The sequence below is a fragment of the Trichomycterus rosablanca genome, chromosome 15 (genome assembly GCF_030014385.1).
Source record: "Trichomycterus rosablanca isolate fTriRos1 chromosome 15, fTriRos1.hap1, whole genome shotgun sequence".
Lineage (NCBI taxonomy): Eukaryota > Metazoa > Chordata > Actinopteri > Siluriformes > Trichomycteridae > Trichomycterus > Trichomycterus rosablanca.
The window spans coordinates 13,011,797-13,033,735 of NC_086002.1; the positions used below are offsets into that span (position 1 = coordinate 13,011,797).

A 21,939-nucleotide genomic window follows, 5' to 3' on the forward strand; every position below is an offset into this window, starting at 1 on the left:
TAGAAGCACTTTGTAGTTCTACAATTACTGACTGTAGTTTATCTGTTTCTCTGCATGCTTTGTTAGCCCCCTTTCATGCTGTTATTCAATGATCAGGACTCTCCCAGGACCACTACAGAGTAGGTATTATTTGGGTGGTGGGTCTTTTAAACACCTCACTGTCACTGCTGGACTGAGAATAGTCCACCAACCAAAAATATCCAGCCAACAGCACCTGTGGGCAGCATCCTGTGACCACTGATGAAAGTCTAGAAGATGACCAACTCAAACAACAGCAACAGATGAGCGATCGTCTCTGACTTTACATCTACAAGATGGACCAACTAGTAAGGAGTGTCTAATAGAGTGGACAGTGAGTGGACACGGTATTTAAAAACTCCATCAGCGCTGCTGTGTCTTATCCACTCATACCAGCACAACACACACTAACACACCAGCACCATGTCAGTGTCACTGCAGTGCTGAGAATGATCCACCACCTAAATAATACCTGCTCTATGGTGGTCCTGTAGGGGGTCCTGACCATTGAAGAACAGGGTAAAAGCAGGTTAAAAAAAGTATGTAAAGAAACAAATGGACTACAGTCAGTAATTGTAGAACTATAAAGTGCTTCTATATGGTAAGTGGAGCTGATAAAATGGACAGTAAGTGTAGAAACAAAGAGGTGGTTTTAATGTTGTGTTCTAGACACATATCAAGGAAAAACAGGATGCACCTGACCACAACTTGGATTGGCACAACAAAGGGTCTGCTTTTGTAAATTAGAGCTAACAGTTTTTTATTTTTAATTAATTAAACAATTATTAAGTGTAGATTAATTGTAAAAATGGCAATTATATCCATTCAAAACGAAATCCAACAACACAATAAAAGTGCACAAAGCATAAAGTTCTGAACACTTTTTAAATCCACTGGACATGTCCACTACAAGTGTGAGTAAACTTCTGAGCTCAACTAGTGCACACGTGAAGGCAAACAGGTAGCATGTGCATTTACAAAACCTCTCAAGTGCTACAATAATCCACTATTGAGTAATTTAACCACAGGTTAACAACAGTTCGAGTAAAGTCTGGTTTGTGTTCAGCACTTCCAGCTGGCTGCCTTTACGTTCCCTCATTAGTCACTGACTATTGTGTCCAATTAGCCGATTAGCTTCTGCAAACCCGCAACACGTCTCACATCCACACCAGATGGCCATTACACAAACATGCTCATTTATCTTCGAGTCGGTGGTGGGGAACCAACAAACACCAATATTATTTTACTCACTTTAGGCAGCTTGATGTTGCCTCTTGGCTCTTATTCTAAGGCAGCTGGTCACTGGGCCTTTCAAGATCATGTTAAATGATAGACCTGTTTAACCCTGTCTGCATTCAAAACACATAATACTGTCAGAAAAGTACATGGAATAGTACATAGAGTTTTGAACTGGTCTATTTGAAATGCTATTGTATGCACTGTAGTGTGTGCTATGCATTGTAGAAAGAGATTTGCTTTGTTTTTTCTATATTAATTATTATTTTTTTTTTTTATTTAGGATGCAGTAGTGTGGGTAATGCATGGGTCACTCTGTCTGTATAGTGTTAGATGCTCTCCTGGTGTCTATGTGGATTTCATTTCATTTTTATTTAATTTTTTCTACACATGCATTAGTTATTTGACTGCCACCAAAGGCCTGTTAGTGTAAGTGATTGAATGAATGGGTTAGTGTTTTGTGTTCTGTGATGATTTGGTGCTTTGTCCAGAGTGTATTCCTGCCCTCACCAGAGGTATCAGGTAGAGCTGGACCCAAAATAAAAAGGTTCATGAAAATATGTAATTAAATAAGAACTTTTATTTCCAGGAGGCACTTTAATGTGGCACATACAGTGGGGTCAAAAAGTATTTAGTCAGCCACTGATTGTGCAAGTTCTCCTACTTAGAAAGATGAGAGAGGTCTGTAATTTTCATCATAGGTACACTTCAACTATGAGAGACAAAATGAGAAAACAAAAACCAGGAAATCACATTGTAGGATTTTTAAAGAATTTTTTTGTAAATTATGGTGGAAAATAAGTATTTGGTCACCCACAAACAAGCAAGATTTCTGGCTCTCACAGACCTGTAACATCTTCTTTAAGAAGCTCTTCTGTCCTCCACTCGTTACCTGTATTAATGGCACCTGTTTGACCTCGTTATCTGTATAAAAGACACCTGTCCACAGCCTCAAACAGTCAGACTCCAAACACAACCATGGCCAAGACCAAAGAGCTGTCGAAGGACACCAGGAAGAAAATTGTAGGCCTGCACCAGGCTGGGAAGAGTGAATCTACAATAGGCAAGCAGGTTGGTGTGAATAAATCAACTGTGGGAGCAATTGTAAGAAAATGGAAGACATACAAGACCATTGATAATCTCCCTTGGGGTCAAGATCTCATCCCGTGGGGTCAAAATGATCATGAGAACGGTGAGCAAAAATCCCAGAACTACACGGAGGGACCTGATGAATGACCTGGGACCAAAGTAACAAAGGCTACCATCAGTAACACACTACGCCGAGAGGGACTCAAATCCTGCAGTGCCAGGCGTGCCCCCCTGCTTAAGCCAGTACATGTCCAGGCCCGTCTGAAGTTTGCCAGAGAGCATATGGATGATCCAGAAGAGGACTGGGAGAATATCATGTGGTCAGATGAAACGAAAATGGAACTTTTTGGTAAAAACTCAACTCGTCGTGTTTGGAGAAAGAAGAAGAACCCAAGAACACCATACCTACTGTGAAGCATGGGGGTGGAAACATCATGCTTTGGGGCTGTTTTTCTGCAAAGGGGACAGGACGACTGATCCGTGTTAAGGGAAGAATGAACGGGGCCATGTATCGTGAGATTTTAAGCCAAAACCTCCTTCCATTAGTGAGAGCATTGAAGATGGAACGTGGCTGGGTCTTCCAGCATGACAATGATCCCAAACACACCGCTCGGGCAACGAAGGAGTGACTCCGTAAAAAGCATTTCAAGGTCGTGGAGTGGCCTAGCCAGTCTCCAGACCTCAACCCCATAGAAAATTTGTGGAGTCCGTGTTGCCCAGCGACAGCCCCAAAACATCACTGCTCTAAAGGAGATCTGCATGGAGGAATGGGCCAAAATACCAGCTACAGTGTGTGCAAACCTGGTGAAGACTTACAGGAAACGTTTGACCTCTGTCATTGCCAACAAAGGTTATGTTACAAAGTATTGAGTTGAACTTTTGTTATTGACCAAATACTTATTTTCCACCATAATTTACAAATAAATTCTTTAAAAATCCTACAATGTGATTTCCTGGATTTTTTTCTCTCATTTTGTCTCTCATAGTTGAAGTGTACCTATGATGAAAATTACAGACCTCTCTCATCTTTCTAAGTAGGAGAACTTGCACAATCAGTGGCTGACTAAATACTTTTTGGCCCCACTGTAGTGTCAAGGTCCTATATATTGTCAATTTAATCAGCTCCATTAACCATATAGAAGCACTTTGTAGTTCTACAATTACTGACTGTAGTCCATCTGTTTTTCTGCGTAGTTTGTTAGCCCCCTTTCATGCTGTTCTTCAATGGTCAGGACTCTCCCAGGACCACCACAGAGCAGGTATTATTTAGGTGGTGGATCATTCTCAGCACTGCAGTGACACTGATGGTGTGATGGTGTGTGTTGTGCTGGTATGCATGGATAAGACACAGCAGCGCTCCTGGAGTTTTTAAATACCGTGTCCACTCACTGTCCACTCTATTAGACACTCCTATCTAGTTAGTTGGTCCACCTTGTAGATGTAAAGTCAGAGACGATCGCTCATCTATTGCTGCTGTTTGAGTTGGTCATCTTCTAGACTTTCATCAGTGGTCACAGGACGCTGCCCACAGGGCGCTGTTGGCTGGATATTTTTGGTTGGTGGACTATTCTCAGTCCAGCGGGGACAGTGAGGTGTTTAAAAACTCCATCATCATTGCTGTGTCTTATCCATTCATACCAGCACAACACACACTAACACACCACCACCATGTCAGTGTCACTGCACTGCTGAGAATGATCCACCACCTAAATAATACCTGCTCTGTAGTGGTCCTGGGAGAGTCCTGACCATTGAAGAACAGCATGAAAGGGGGCTAACAAAGCATGCAGAGTAACAGATGGACTACAGTCAGTAATTCTAGAACTACAAAGTGCTTCTATACAGTAGTTCTACTACTATATGGTAAGTGGAGCTGATAAAATGAACAGTGTGTGTAGAAACAAGAAGGTGGTTTTAATGTTATGGCTAATCGGTGAATATACTATAGGATTTTGACACAATCTGCAGGAACAAAAAGATACATACAACACAGATTATTTGGCTATATTCTGGTACAGCTTAAAACTTTAATCTTTGACTACTTTACTTGGTCGAATTATTAGAGTTTAGCAATATTTATGCAACATATCTAGACTACTTTAGAGATTCTTAATAAAGTTAAGGACAAGACTTTGGAAAGGACATTCCAATGGCTATAAATTTAGCTTGATGTAATCACTCCAAAAACAGTTTTGATTTGTGTTTTGGGTTGTTTGTCTGCTGAAACACTCCACTCCAATTGCCTCCATGGTTTTTACAATTTGTTATAATCTTTCTTCTTTCTTGTCATTATGCTGGCCGCCTCCAGGAGAAAGCCAGCAACATTACTACCAATCCCACCCACCCAGGACACAGACTGTTTGTCCCTCTGCAGGCTGAGGAACAGCTTCTTCCCCAGAGCTGTGACCTCCATCACTCCCTCTGTATACCCCTGCCTAAACCCTTAAGAACTCACGCATTTTTGCACCTCATTGTTGCCACTCAAATCTTATATGCTGCTTTTATTGACTGCATGTTTTGTATGTGTGTTGGGCGGCACGGTGGCTTAGTGGGTAGCACTGTCGCCTCACAGGAAGAAGGTCCTGGGTTTGATCCCCAGGTGGGGCAGTCTGGGTCCTTTCTGTGCAGAGTTCGGATGTTCTCCCCGTGTCCGTGTGGGTTTCTTCCAGGAGCTCCGGTTTCCTCCCACAGTCCAAAAACATGCCACCAGGCTAATTGGAAATGCTGAATTGTCCTATAGATACCTATCCGCTTAGATGCACAAACAAGCGCATTGTAGTGCGTAGTGCCAGTCCCAAGCCCGGATAAAATAGGGAGGGTTGTGTCAGAAAGGGCATCTGGCGTAAAAATTTTGCCAAATCAATGCGGCTCATGATCCGACGAGAGCCGACCTTGCAACCGAACGGGACAAAGGCCGTGGAGGAAGATGTTTTGTATGTGTTGTCGTGTGTTGTTTTTTTTGTTGCTGTTGTTTTTCTTTTTTATATGATTCATTTATGTTGAGAAGTACCACACAGTATTTCGTTGTACTATGTACAGTGACAAATAAAGTTTTCTATTCTATGTCCCCATTCTGAAACACACCAGGATATTACTTCCACCAACATGCTTGACAGTAGGCACAGTGGTAGGTAGGTAGGTAGGTAGGTAGGTAGGTATTTTGGGTTTAAATACCTCATCTTTTTCTCTAAACTTACCCTTGGTCATATTTCGTCATTCACTTAATGGACCTGTTCATGAGGTTGAATGAGTTGTATAAGGTGTCTATGTGCTCCCATCGTGTGGTCAAATAGATGTAATGCATCATTTGCTCTATACTTTTTTTTCATGCAATTACACCTACAAAATACAACACTTTTGAAATAAAGAAGGAAATGATAGAGAAATATGAGAGTTATTGTTGTTTCTGGTAGATACATTTTATATAAAATGAAGGAAATGTATTATGGTGTATGGTACAGCACACGTACTGTACTGAAATGTGATGTGTGTTTATGTACAGTACAGTACTACTGTGTATTGTTTATTATTATTTATTACAGTAATGTCTATTCTATAATTTAAGATTTAAGGGAAAATATACTTGTATTTATAACAAAAAAGACCATTTAAGACATTAGAAAGGTTAGGTAAGGGGGAGGTTTGGGAGGTCTGGCACGGATTAATTCTGTTTACATTATTTCTTATGGGAAAAATAGGTTTAACTAACGAACATTTTGACTTAAGAACAGCCCTTCGGAACCAATTTAATTCGTAAGTCAAGGGTCTACTGTACTGTGGTATGTTAAGGGTTGTCGGTTGTGTATTATTGCTCAAAAATTATCGTCATTTCTTCTTAACATTTTAACATTTAACATTAACACTCTTCTTAACATTTCTTCTTAACATCTTCTTAACATTTTACTCAGATCAGGGTCGCGTTAACCCTGGTGGCACAGTGACAATACATTACAGGACATCAGACACTCAGGCCTATAAGTAACAGCCAAAGTAAATGAAGCCAATCCACATATCAGTATAATTTTGAATGCAGGTAGAACAAAAACATATTACCCAATGAACACCCAAACAAACACAGCAACAACATGATAAACCTTAGACAGACATTACCATGACATAACTTAAAAATGGATGTAACCCAGTTTTTTAGGACTGTGCAGCAAATAGACTACAGTATATTAAAGACGTTTGTTTTAATTACCAAGCCAACCTTAAATAAAATAATAGTTAATACCATTAAATATCACATAACTGTGTCAAAAGAAAAGTAAGATTAAGGGGAAAAAAATGGAAAAGTGTAAGGATGGCAGGAACACTGGCAGAGTGGGTGCACAATAGCATGGATCTGGGAACCTGGTTTGATTTCCCACCTAAATTTAGGCCTGCAACCCAGAGTTTTGCATGTTAACCTGGTGTTTATGTGGGTTTTCTCTGGGCACTCGAAAAAACACCCAAAGCATCACAGACCCTCCACTATAATTAGCAGTGGGCATCAGATTATTTTCTTTTTATTCCAAACCCTGAGTGTTTGTTGACCGTGGGACATGGTTCCAGTCAAAGTCCCAGTAGCAGTAAGCAAACTACAGACATTTACGTTTGTGTCTAGATTACAGAAAGGTCTTTAAAATAGTCTGATAACATGAATGTGGCATCTGATGGTATTTTTGGAGACCTGGTGATCACAAGATATAATTTAGGGTGACCATACGTCCTCTTATTCCTGGACATGTCCTTTTATTTTGGACCTAAAAAATGTGTCCGGTCATCAAAAATGTCTGCGTGTGCTATTCTTTGCATGTTGTTGCACTGATTTCACCTTTCTCTTTAGGTCCCGTCTTCTTGCACTTCTCTTAAAAACGCCCAAGTGCAAATGAAGTTGTTACTGGGTCATTCCTACAATTCGGTGCCTTTTGTGTCCCCAGTACTGATCATTGTATTTATTAAGTAAATTTTAAACAATACAAATTTCTAAACATCTTACTGAAATAATTAACACTTTATACAAATACTACACACAATGTTTTCTACACCCCAAAATAAAATGACTGTATAAATACTGTTCTTATCTCTTAGATACCAGAGGTTTTCCCATGTCCCCAGTGCTGTACATTCTGATTTAGTGATGGATATATGAGGTTTAATCATGAAAATAATAACTCTTTCAATATTGTTTAAAAGGTTTGCTTAAGTCCCTCTACACCTTGGATTTTTTTTCTTTAGGAGTTTGATTTAATTGCTGATTATAAGGGTTTTTCACAGGTCCCTCAAGTTCCTGTCTACCCTGTTATTCCTTACTACTGTCTCTTAAAATGAAGAGCTGTTTGCATACTGACATCATTTCCTGGCGTTCACATGATCTTTTTGGAGGGAAAACAACTGTGGAAGATGGGTGGCTAACTCCTCATTTGAATGTTTTTTCCACATTTTATCCTAAAAGTCTTACACTGCCTGGCCAAAAAAAGGTCACCACCTGGATTTAACTAAGCAAATAGGTAAGAGCCTCCCATTGGATAATTACTGCATGGTTGATTATGTTTCAGCCATGTTCCATCATGCCTAGTGCCTACCGTACAAGCCTGTGGGGGCAGTGCTATGATCTGGGGTTGCTGCAGTTGGTCAGGTCTTGGTTCAGCAACGTTATGTGCCCAAAGAATGAGGTCAGCTGACTACCTGAATATACTGAACGACCAGGTTATTCCATCAATGGATTTTTTCTTCCCTGATGGCACGGGCATATTCCAAGATGACAATGCCAGGATTTATCGGGCTCAAATTGTGAAAGAGTGGTTCAGGGAGCATGAGACATCATTTTCACACATGGATTGGCCACCACAGAGTCCAGACCTGAACCCCATTGAGAATCTTTGGGATGTGCTGGAGAAGACTTCGTGCAGTGGTCCAAATCTCCCATCATCAATACAAGATCTTGAGGGGAAATTAATGCAACTCTGGACAGAAATAAATGTTGTGACATTGCAGAAGCTTGTGGAAACGATGCCACAGCAAATGCGTGCCATAATCAAAGCTAAAGGCGGTCCAACCAAATATTACAGTGTATGACCTTTTTTTTTGGCCAGGCAGTGTACCAATCCAACCCATCCATACCCACCGAACCAAACCAAACCTACCCAGTTCAGGTGTCCGTCTGGCTTGTGCTGCCATCCTGCCATCCTGCCAAGTATCCCCTTTTTTGGGGACCAATCTCTAGCTCATTATTTCTCTCCAACAGTGATTTATGGGGATCTCTTACAATTCTCTGTGTGTAGGGGCAAAACAAACTTCCTCAACCACAACGTTTCTTAGAGTTACAGTCAATTAGACTACTTTCTGGCATATGGGGCTTTGATACAAGTAATAACTTCTTAATGATTTTTATTTTCTTGGAATACATTATTTTGTAAACATTTAATAATTTAGTTCGTGATTTCATTCTTAAAAATGGGAAAAACAAGCACGTTTGGCTGTTTGTGTTTTCGTCCTAAAAGAAACGCGTTTTGTGTAGACGTCAAGCTTGTCCCTCGTCGGTTGCCATCTTTGATACCATTACCCCTCTATCTCCTGCGTTGGATTTTGCTCTGTAGCTTGAATAAAGTTGGAGCAGTTAAAAACAGTAACACTGAGCATTTCTTTATTTTTGTCGATTTTTCTACTTTCTGGTTAATGTCGCGCATGTAGCTAATACAATGTTCACCACTACCGGCTCGAGAGGACTCTGTAAGTAACATAAACATACCTCGAACCGTTTTAGCATAGCCGAAGACTGAGCTTGGTTGCGGTCCAAATCGTGCGTTGTTGAAACAGGTCTCCTGCATAGGATGCAAAAATTATATTGTGTAGTGACGTAAGGTAGTGCCCTACTTAGTGTGGAATGAGCGATTTGGAACGCGGCGCCGTTGTGGTTTTCTGACTGTCATTCATTCTGTAGCTGAACTGTAACGCATATTGTATTCTGTCAACTGGCTCCACATTCCCTGACGTTACCTAATTAATTAAAATACTAAGGAATTAAACTCGAGATATAATTTTAAATTAATGTTATAATTTTAGGAAGGTAAATGATTTGTAATGTCCACATTTCATTTAAACATTTCTGGTTTAATTAAGTTAAATAATTAGTTCTTTTCTGTGCCAATAGAAATAGAGCCAAAGTCCTTATGAGCATGTTTACATCTAAGAGATATACACTGATCAGCCATAACATTAAAACCACCTCCTTGTTTCTACACTCACTGTCCATTTTATCAGCTCCACTTAACATATAGAAGCACTTTGTAGTTCTACAATTACTGACTGTAGTCCATCTGTTTCTCTGCATGCTTTGTTAGCCCCCTTTCATGCTGTTCTTCAATGGTCAGGACCACTACAGAGTAGGTATTATTTGGGTGGTGGATCATTCTCAGCACTGCAGTGACACTGACATAGTGGTGGTGTGTTAGAGTGTGTTGTGCTGGTATGAGTGGATCAGACACAGCAGCGCTAATGGAGTTTTTAAACACCTCACTGTCACTGCTGGACTGAGAATAGTCCACCAACCAAAAACATCCAGCCAACAGCGTCCTGTGGGCAGCGTCCTGTGACCACTGATGAAGGTCTAGATGATGACCAACTCAAACAGCAGCAATAGATGAGCGATCGTCTCTGACTTTACATCTACAAGGTGGACCAACTAGGTAGGAGTGTCTAATAGAGTGGACAGTGAGTGGACATGGTATTTAACTCCAGCAGCACTGCTGTGTCTGATCCACTCATACCAGCACAACACACACTAACACACCACCACCATGTCAGTGTCACTGCAGTGCTGAGAATGATCCACCACCTAAATAATACCTGCTCTGTAGTGGTCCTGGGAGAGTCCTGACCATTGAAGAACAGCATGAAAGAGGGCTAACAAAGCATGCAGAGAAACAGATGGACTACAGTCAGTAATTGTAGAACTACAAAGTGCTCCTATATGATAAGTGGAGCTGATAAAATGGACGGTGAGTGTAGAAACAAGGAGGTGGTTTTAATGTTATGATTGATCGGTTTAGGAGACCCTCTACAGTCAAGCAGGCTTTACATCACAATACACTTAGAGGCTGCTTTGCAAAAATGAAGGCCTTGGTTCAAAATCGGCACCTTAAAGTTTAATTGGAGTTTGCTGCTAAACAAGTTGAAGCAAGTTCTTCTGTTTTGAATGACAGTGACACCAGTTTTTCAGCAGCTCCTAATTCATGGTTGATCTTTCTTGGTGGTTCTTTGATTACTTAACTTTACATTTTTTTCTCGACCTCGGTGCAATCCTAAAAAAAAAAAAAAGCAAAAGTTGGATACCAAACATGACAGAGCTGGTAGACTTGTGCATATATAATTTGTAACCATTGCTTTATCTACCCTTAATTACACATTACAGGAATGGATTTGTTTAAAATTGTACTTCATGCCTGTTATCTCTCTGTATTATACAGATAAAGCTCCCCTGTCAAAGTGCTTACTGGTGGTACCCACTGCTCTAACTGTGCTGCTGCTGCTCGCTGTGCCACATTACCAGAAACTGTTCATCTACAGCCTGCAGACCATCAGACAGCACAATCAGGTGAGCCCGGAAAACTGCTTGACAATTATGTCGTCCATTATGCTACAATAGAACGTTACTGGGTTAATTACTGCGTCAATTACATTGTATGACGTCCAAAACCCAGTTCTAGCTGGTTTAGACCAGTTCCTATGTTCCAGCGTAGAAATCTTTGTTAAAGGTGAAATCTTCCACTGACCTGCAAGGTCACTGATGGGAGTATATAAGGGTGTTTATTTTTTCCTGTGTGATTGCATTCACAGAGTCGCTGAGGTGTTTTATAAGATAAAGTGTTAAATGTTGTTAACAGGCGGTAACACGCCTCTGCAGCAACGTTTTTGGAGTGTGTAGTGTTAGTGCACTGCAATCTATTACAATAATCACACCCCAACGATTAAGACAGACAACACACATATACACCTTTTGTGTTTTATTCTTATGTAAAAAGCTGGGCTATTCTCATGGGAGATAGCTCTCTCTCCCTTTCTCACCCCAGCACAGACACGGAGCAGAGCGCACCTAACACACACACACATGGAAAATTTCCCTACGCACACACATACAAAGGCCCCCTCTTTTTCACCCCCATTGTCACTTCCCCTTCCTCATACTTCACGCTCTCAACTGAACTAGACAACATACTACGCACGTCTTCATCTTGCTCATCAGTATTTTCAGTAAATATACGAATGTCTCCCTCGTGAGAAGGACTATGCTTTTTTCCTGATACATAGGGTGGAGGTTCTTCATCAAACATCTCAGGAGCAGACGGCGCTGCCAAGCCAGCACTACAGATCACACTTTCACCAGCATTGTTATAAATAATTATTATACATATGTTGCACTAACAGTTTAGCTCCCATTGTTCAAACAACTTTTCCAGACAGCCCCAAAGCCTTTTCTTTTAGTTCTTTGGAGGTAATCTTTGACATTTTGAACAAGAATTCACAATTGGTACCACACTGAAATATGCTTTTCACCAGAATACACTATAAAAATGCAATGAATCACTTCACAATAACACATCAGCTGGTTAAGTACTTTTATGCAAACTCTCACACGTACACTGCGTCACACACAAACTTCACGAACACATATACTCTCACATGCACTCAAAGCACTCTTTCCTTAACAGACAAACAAACCAAAAGTGAACAAACAAGTCAAACAATAGACAAACAAACAAAAGGTACCTTTAATTCAGAAGTACATGAATAGAGAATTTGCAATCTTGGAATTTAGTACCAATTTAGGGTGTCCTTTCTCAGGACGCGGGAGAACGACCCACAGGCGCTTCCAACCGTCTGAAACAGAGCCTCACCTCTTTCTCCGTATGTGAGCCAGTACCCTTGACTTCAGACCTTACAAACCAACCTGGGGAATCCCGGGACCTCACCTTTTTCTCCGTATGTGAGCCTTATCCCTTACCGTCTGACTCCAAAACCTACCACCCAGTAGGTACAAGGTTATTTATCCGTGTGCAATGGAGTAACTGGGAAATACTCCGCGGCCCTATAACCCTGATCTCGAATTGAATGTTCCAGTTCCTAGCGGTGTACTCCAGACACAGCACTTCCAAAAAATCAAGTCACTTGTCTCGCCGCCGTACAAGCCTTGATTATACCCCAAAAGAGTCCTTACACAATCAGTACTAGTACCTGGGTGGTCTCGTTAACACCCTCCACTGACCTCGTTAACAGCATAAGCAGCACGGACTCTAAAATGACCCCTATGTACTTCTGAATATTCTACAAACACATATAACAACTCAGAGACTCCTTTTTCAAGACTATGAGTAATTTTAGAAATAATTTTAAAACACTTACAGAATCTGTTTGGCCCTCCACACTCACTGCACTAAATAAAAATGCAACTAAATATGGACTACAAATGGTCCTTACCTTTTGGCGCGCGCTGAGTGAGTGTGGGCGGCCTTCCAGACTCCAGGTTATCCCGGCACGGGATCAGTCAATCAGTTCCTCAGCTGGCTTCAAGCAGTCCTCATTCGACCATCCTCTGCTACCAAATTGTTAGGATCTTTTTGTCGAATGAAGACCAGTGACCTCAGGATTAGCAATTATAATATAATTATTTATTTAGAAAAAAGAAAGGAAGTCTCTGAGCTCTGAAGTGACCGATCACTGCAAGTTTCTCTCTGTCTCTCTCCGTCTATCTCTAATACTCCTTTATTGTTAGAATCCGACCCTTTTTAAGCTATCCCCACCAGGATGTTCGGTCGAAGTTTTAGTTGTTACCTTATATGGCGATTTCTAGAATCATTCTATCTCTGGGCAGATTTTAAAGTTAACTCAAGTTGTTTGTCTGAATTAGCATACACTTCTTGTTTTTACATGCTTTGTTTAGTCTGTTGTCTAACACTTAGGCCGGCTGCTGACCTCCGCAAACTCTACTTGACCCTGTTCATCTTTTTTCTCTAGTTTGTGCAGTTCTTATGCTAATGTTTCTGTGTATGTGCAGATCTTACATGTTCATTCTAAGGCCTACTGATTATTAAGAATACAGGGTCAAGTTGTTAAAAATCTCCACAACTTCCCCCCTTGGGAACTTAAAAGTTCCCAAAAAACCGAAACAGCAGAGAGAAACTTCATCGGAACACAATCACGCAGTACATCTCGGAGTTCCTGAAAGTACATGGTCGCAAAGGACTGAGAAGACAGAAAAGCAACCCTAATGATATGTGAGTGTGATTATGCTTAAAAACAAAATAACTAAGTAAATAATGAAAAGCAGCGGTGCGAACGCAATGATATGTTATTGTGATTATGGTAATAATTGAGTAAATAATAAAAACAGGTGTTATGTAGACATTGGTTACCTGGGAGAGGTCAGGACAACATTGACAGGTTGGAGTTTAAACAGTTAGGTTGATTGATATTGAAGATATTGTCCCACGCAAGGACAGGTAAAGCCCAGGAATGAAACAGTGTCAGGCCCGTACGTTGTCCGCCCACTGCCAACAAGAAGGTCGGAGCAATGTCACAATTCAGAAATACAAGATGTTGGACCACCAGGGACCAGGACATACGGCTGGGCATCTCAGCTGTGCCTGCCATAGGTTGTCTCCAGCAGTAGATCTTACCCGTCTTTGGCTAACAGCTCTCTCTCGCCCTTGTTATAGCGACTCACGCAGACAACAGTCTGCAGCAGTTTTAAGGACTCACGGCATCACTGCCCACTGTCATAGCTTTAACAGAACCTGAAAACCAATTCCCAAATTTGACCCCTTTGCCGGATAAGTACGGTGTCCTGGACTCTTCCCATGTAAGTAGTTATATGCTAATGTGTTTATAAATGTTGAATGCATAAAAACAGCAATCTCTAAATTCCAGCAAGCAATGTTGTGGGATTATAGGTGTGTGTGTGCATGGTTCTATGCGTGCAGTAGTTAAGTCTTAAGTTACTACTTTTCTATTTTTTCTATCAAATGTGATGTGCATGTAATATGTGTATCAGTGGCCTAATCTAGCATAATATCAAAAAACAGCTAATGGTAAATGACAATAGTATGTTGCAAACGAAACCAAAAAAAAACAACAGAAAACAGAAGTAAGCTATGGCACACTTTTTTTTTTTTTTTTTTTTTTTTTGACGTAGTTCATGAAAAGGTCATATTTGCTAATAGATTCCTTTAACTCTTACCCTTAGTTCCCCTTTTGGTGTTTCCGAACCGGTTTTCAGAAATACACATCAGTAAATGCATTTTGTCATATCTCACTCATACAGATCCTGATAAACAATCAACTTGACTGTACCATCACCAAAAACTTAATTGAAGATGGTTTTTACACACGGCCAATACAGTCCGTCCAGACCACAGCCTAATTTGGGAATACACACATCAGTAACATCATTCTCAAGGCAATGCCTCTTCATGTCATACAAGCTCATTTTAAGATCGGAATAACACGGTTTTAGTCCCACGTGGGCATCGGTAATCAGATAGTAGATGTATCTTTGTCCATCAGGCAAAACAGCACATTGTCCAGTCTCTTTCCTTTGGTTCTTTAGTTGTTGTAGTCCTCCGAACAGTAGTCTGAAAGCCAATGCAATTCCTGCACCCGATTTGAATGATTTGTCAACACAGTGGGCCAACGAATGTTGTGCTGGCGCATTGAACAAGCTCCCATACACCCAATTTGGCCATGGATTGTGGTCAGGGATCGGGATATCATCTCCATCAGCTTCATAGTGATCCGGTAGCTCAATGTCATTCATGGCCATTATGGTGACATAATCGGATTCAGATGGTTTAGGAAGTAGTCTCAAAACAAACGATTTTAACAGCAAAATTGAACATGGGCCACATGTAAGGATGATCAGGACCAATAAGAGAACGGGACACAGGACGGTAAGGAACCACTGTCCCCATGGCTCAAAGGAAACTATGAATGAATCGAACCATGAGCTAGTGACCATCTCTGATACTGCCACTGCTTTACGCATATACTCAATTACTGAAGTCAGATTATCATGATTGTCAGGGATAAAGAAGCAACAAGTGGTATTTAGCATACGACAAACACCTCCCCGTTCAGCAGTTAGGATGTCCAAGAGCAATCTATGCTGGATAACTGCAGGACGGATAGCCGACACTTCATCATTGATTAGGGTAACTGCCAACTCGGTCTGATTTGCTAGTGCCAAAACCTGCCAGGCTAATCCGTTTAGTTTGTTGAATAACTCAGTCTTACCCACCCCTGGGGCTAACGACCATCCCTCGTTTGCCCATGGGCTAGTCCACGGGTTCCACAATTTATAGCCTTGATACCAATCAGGCATTTTCCAGAATCTAAAGACCGTTTAATCAAATGGTTACGCTTTACCTGGACAGGAACATATATGTGGTGTGATGGAGTAACTGCTATCGGTGAACAGCAGCCATACCATGACCTAGGTAGGACATGGAAAGCATGTCTGCCGCACCCCCACACAAAGCCACTTGTGGAGAGTAAGGTAATGTTACAAAGGAAGATGGTGTCGTTGTGATTAACATCTACACACTTATCTTTTCCTACCAGATGTACTACAGTCGGACACATGGTTACTCCTACCTTGGTTCCATTCTTGTCACTGGAACAAAGGCAAATCTCTCCTAACTTTCTCGGGATCTCGAAACTACCATGTTGGAAATTATAAACGTCCTTGTTGACCTGGATGAAGTCTTTTCGGTCAGATATGGGAGTGTTGTCACGGATCTGGTTACCATAGGTCAACAGGTTTATCATACCTTCGGGCATCGAACAGTTGTGCTTGTTGTTCTTTTTGTCAGTCAGCATTTGGGCAATGTCAGCATAAGTGATTGGAATTGTACTCCACCTGGATGAGAGTGCATGGCAAATCCAGCATGGGCCTGTCTGCAGATGTTGTTTTCTCTGCAAAAGAGCAAGAGTACATGCAAGATTACCAAAACACTTTGCTTTAAGGCCTTTTACCTCCTCATCTTCCGTGTGTGTCGGACTGGCTTCTCTCAAAATTTCTTTCATCAGGACGTCATCGTCGATCTCTCCTTGATTAGTGTCATCAAGGTCGTCGACCATCGCTGTTATCCTTGGTTTTGTTACGTCTTTGGGCATCGGGCGACGCTTTACTGCCAGTCTGGTTGTCTTGCCATCAATGATCATCTGGACTCTGTCCAACCTTGCATAACCCTGATAAATACACTGATACTCTCCCCCGTCAGTATACTTAACACTTTTTATCTGGAACATTGGAGGGAAGGTTCCGCCACTACTCAGTTCCACCATTGGCTGCAGAATGCCGAATCTCCCATTCTCGTCCCAGACTCGATAAATGGCAGCATGTGAAATAAATGGCCCTTCGTTCACTGCCTTATAATCACCAGTCAGCTGTCCCGTGCATGGTTTGACACAACTGACGCATGGCAATTTGCATAAGTAGTAAGTAACTTGCCCGTGGCTAACGTAACACGTGATGGAGGCGTCTTCCCCTTCGTAGACGCTAACTCGATCCAGAATACGTCTCTTCCCCCGATAGAGTGTAATTTTGGTGTTGCTCTGCTGTTTTTGCACGCTCGGCCAAAGTATTGGTCCCAGGATCAGGGCTGTTAGGCTGACGACGACGCAGACGGTTATTTTGCAGGTTTTGAAACCCATTCTTCTCCATGGTTGGATCAATGGATCATTCGGTGGGTTAAAAGGCATCTCATCTAGTCAGGGTTCAGGTACTCTCCCCTAATACCTTTGGGGTGGGTTGGTTTTCTTCACCGGGTTTGAGACGAGTGAATCTCTATTTGAATCACCCCCCTTTGTAGTCGGACTTTCACACCCCTCAGGCGGTGGGTTTTCCCCTTACCCTGCTGGTGGTTGCCCTCTTTCGAAAATCCTCTTACATTGGCTGGCGTGGATCCAGGTTGCCCTCTCAGCTACTTTCACTGCTGTGCGTGTGGTCCGTAGAACCTGGAACGGACCCTGCCACCTCTTGGTTTTTCCAGTTATTTCTCCTGAAGTCCTTCACCACCACCCAGTCCCCTGGTTTGATAGGATGCAGGGGAGTGTTCGTTGGTTCAGGAAGTGCCGCCTGCACCTGTCTGCGAACATCAGAGAGCACAGAAGAGAGTTGCACACAATAAGATAACATTTCATGATCACAGAGGTTGGTCATCTCTGAGGATGGGTTTTACGCTTTTACCCATCCAAGGCCTGTTTCCTCACAACATTTCGCCAATTTGTTTTTTCAGGGTACCATTTTCACACTCAACTGCACCTCCACTGGAGGGATGGTATGCACAGTGTTGTTTTAGGTCAAATCCCATATACTCTGACAGGGATTGAAGTGCTTTGTTTATGTATGGTGTTCCATTGTCGGACCCTATTCATTCAGGAATACCCCACTTTTGATTTTACTCATTAAGGCTTTAGCTACGGCTCCTGCATCTTGTTTTTGGGTAGTCCATGACCTACATCATTTTTGCAAAAATTGTAAACCCTATTGTGAACCAATGTGATGTTATGAAGGAGTGCACCCTCCCCCCTGTTGACACATGGTCTGTGCCATGGGTCAACCTAGCAAAGTGTGTGATGGAAGGCAAAGTTTTTTTTTTGTTTTTTTTTTAGGCCCATACCTAATGCTGTCAGAAGCATAACATCCCGCTAACTTCCAAGTGTCATGGTCCTTGTAAAAAGAAGATAACTGAATGGTGGACAAACTCATTGTCTGTGATAATAAGAGAAGGATCATATTTTAGCAGAATAGCTTGTCTGTGCCTGGCTGCTATTTCAATGTCAGTGTGTTTATCTGGTGTTAGTGTGCAAAATCAGGAAGTGAAACTGCACTGGCCAACAGTACAGCTACGTCTTTGATCCTGTTGCCTGTAGAAATTAGGTCAAATAAAAAGAATGTGTGCAGCACATTTAGTAACAGAAACTCAATTTGGTACCAGAACAGTGTCCATTAGCTCAGAAATAAGGCCATGGTGGTTAATTGGCTTCCCATTAGACGTCAGAAAACCTATATGTTTCCAAAGATTACCGAAATCATGGATTACACCGACTGTCAGTGTGAATGTTAACTAATTTACCTTTCGCCAATTTACACGCCTCAGTAAGAGCAATTAGCTCAGCCGCTTTGGCTGAAAGTTGATTTGTCTATAATTAGAATTTCAGGGTTCAGTGTGAATCTATCACTGCATAACCCACCATATTACGGCCTGTGTCTGAACACCTGGAGGCTGATCCGTCCACGAACAACTCCAAATCTGGATTCGAAATAGGTTTGCCTATGGGAGCAAACATGGTTAATATCAGCACAGAAATCATACAGGCACCCATCCCCACACAGCATCTTCTTCTGTATGAAGATTAATCAACAAACAGCTCCATATCTAGATTTTGTAGTTTCCTGTAAATCTGGTCTAGGAAAACAAACTTTATTAACAACATTAAAAGTCATATGGTTCACCTTCATTGTCTGTGGAAAGAATGTTATTATATACATTATATATTGTCATTTTGATGTTAGGCATTTTAAGTAATACATTGGTAAACCTCAGCCATCTGGCTGCCGTCATGTTATCAGTTTTTTCCTTTTTTCAGCAATCGAGAAACATAGTTTTGTACCAACAAGGTGAAATTTCTGTTAACTTACATAAGTCTATTGAATCATTTACCACCTTTTTTATTCAGCTGGTCGCAGCTCTCAAACACATTGGAGACCTGCTTCTCTAAGGTCTAATTTAGCTAGAAAATTATTTATTGGTCTTAGTTTACCTCCATGACCCTGGAGTAATACTGACGTCATACATCCTCCTTTTTTATTCACTGTCTGAGTGAATGGTCTGTTTGGATCCAGGATTCGCAGTGTTGATGTTATCTGCAGAGCTCTTTTCAATGTTTCAAAGGCCTTGTCCGCTTCGATGTTTCAACTAAGTGCACTGTGGGCCTGTAGGCCCTTCCCATCAGCAATTTCGCTTAAGGGGGCCTCGAGGACTTCATACTTAGGGATGCAAGTTCTGCAATAAAATCACATACTTGAGAAAAAATTAGTTGTCTATTTTGTGATTGGCAAGGGTATTTTCCCGAATGGCTTCTATTCTGCCATTTTCTAATCTTTTACCTTCGACACCGATCAATTAACTTAAAATTTAACTAAGTGTTATACAAATTATAATTTTGAAAAGCTGTTTTTATCTTTGCTAGGACACATAGTAGTGTCAATGTGTCATTCTCACAATGCTTCGTCGTTGAAGCTGCCAACAAACAATAATTCACTATTGACCTTTTGGATACAACCAATCATGTCATTTTTACACATTTGTACACAACTCAACTGTCCTCTCCACATGAGGGAAATAGATCAACTTAATACAGAAATCAGACAATTTGCTTAGTCTTAATCACCAAAGTACCCACAATGTCTGTTCAACCATCACACGACAACAGTTCCAACAGTCAACACCCCAAAACGCCCCAGTGAGCATTACAACCTTTATACATTGGCCCGTTCAGGACGCAGACTTTTTGTAAATCAGGTGTGGTAGCTACCTTTTACACACACAATAGCTAGGCACTTCATTAACACTTCTTAAACTAACTCCTTTATATTGTCATTAACTTAAACTCCTTTCCAACTGATTTTACTCCTTGGACTACTACAAGTCGTAATGACATGCATTTAATTGTCTCTACTACCTTAACTATTTGCTATCTGCTCCTCATCCTTCAAACCTCCTCTCCAAGTTATGTGATATTAAAAACTCAACTTCACACACACTTAACTAAAAACCAAACCACCACCAGAAACACCAGAAAACATATAGATTTATGGCATGGTACACTCGCACCATATATAACTTTACAATTTATTGTTTTACTTATCCTAATTCTTCACAAAGGTGGGCTTATAGGTCTCCTTACCATTTGATTTCCTTATTTCTTAGGCCAAAAAACTCCCCTTTCTAAAATAACTAGCCAACTGTCTCGCACCCGCACCCTGCTCTCCACTCACAGAGGGAGATCAGAGGAAAACCGGACTATATTACTATATGAATTCAGTAAATTCTTATAACACAAAAAGTAATTCAACAAGATTTACATACTTTTATCCCTCAACCCCGCATCTATAACAAATGTTGTTCACATTTAAACACTACGCTATCATTTCACACTATACTTCATCAATGAAAAACATCTAGTTTATTTTGCTCTAATAATATCTCACCATTCTTAAATATATCACTGTCTCATTCTGGGAGTTGATAATTTTAATTGCAAAACGTCCTCTTATTTATGAGGCTCATGGATTATTTAACTATGTAATCTCCCAAAGAAAGCTCATTAGTTAATTTACTTAAGTAGCATTAACTGTCCACTTAAAGGATCTTATTGACATTACTTAATAATTACTAAAATCTTCTTCAAGGGCTCATTTGCAGGTAATAACGAACACATCATTTTTAAATAAAACGCCTATTGGCCACCACTGCAATCTATTACAATAATCACACCCCAACGATTAAGACAGACAACACACATATACACCTTTTGTGTTTTATTCTTATGTAAAAAGCTGGGCTATTCTCATGGGAGATAGCTCTCTCTCCCTTTCTCACCCCAGCACAGACACGGAGCAGAGCGCACCTAACACACACACACATGGAAAATTTCCCTACGCACACACATACAAAGGCCCCCTCTTTTTCACCCCCATTGTCACTTCCCCTTCCTCATACTTCACGCTCTCAACTGAACTAGACAACATACTACGCACGTCTTCATCTTGCTCATCAGTATTTTCAGTAAATATACGAATGTCTCCCTCGTGAGAAGGACTATGCTTTTTTCCTGATACATAGGGTGGAGGTTCTTCATCAAACATCTCAGGAGCAGACGGCGCTGCCAAGCCAGCACTACAGATCACACTTTCACCAGCATTGTTATAAATAATTATTATACATATGTTGCACTAACAGTTTAGCTCCCATTGTTCAAACAACTTTTCCAGACAGCCCCAAAGCCTTTTCTTTTAGTTCTTTGGAGGTAATCTTTGACATTTTGAACAAGAATTCACAATTGGTACCACACTGAAATATGCTTTTCACCAGAATACACTATAAAAATGCAATGAATCACTTCACAATAACACATCAGCTGGTTAAGTACTTTTATGCAAACTCTCACACGTACACTGCGTCACACACAAACTTCACGAACACATATACTCTCACATGCACTCAAAGCACTCTTTCCTTAACAGACAAACAAACCAAAAGTGAACAAACAAGTCAAACAATAGACAAACAAACAAAAGGTACCTTTAATTCAGAAGTACATGAATAGAGAATTTGCAATCTTGGAATTTAGTACCAATTTAGGGTGTCCTTTCTCAGGACGCGGGAGAACGACCCACAGGCGCTTCCAACCGTCTGAAACAGAGCCTCACCTCTTTCTCCGTATGTGAGCCAGTACCCTTGACTTCAGACCTTACAAACCAACCTGGGGAATCCCGGGACCTCACCTTTTTCTCCGTATGTGAGCCTTATCCCTTACCGTCTGACTCCAAAA

General features: G+C 41.1%; 1 protein-coding gene across 1 annotated transcript in view; it reads left to right on the forward strand.

Moving 5' to 3' along the window:
* The first annotated feature begins 9,024 nt into the window (after window positions 1–9,024).
* ubac2 (UBA domain containing 2) overlaps window positions 9,025–21,939 on the forward strand; it is a 78,931-nt gene continuing 66,016 nt past the window's right edge. The window contains exons 1-2 of the mRNA XM_063009743.1: window positions 9,025–9,057; window positions 10,794–10,921. Of these exons, the coding sequence (XP_062865813.1) occupies window positions 9,027–9,057; window positions 10,794–10,921 (159 nt within the window). The 5' untranslated portion in view covers window positions 9,025–9,026. The remainder of the gene's footprint in view (window positions 9,058–10,793; window positions 10,922–21,939) is intronic.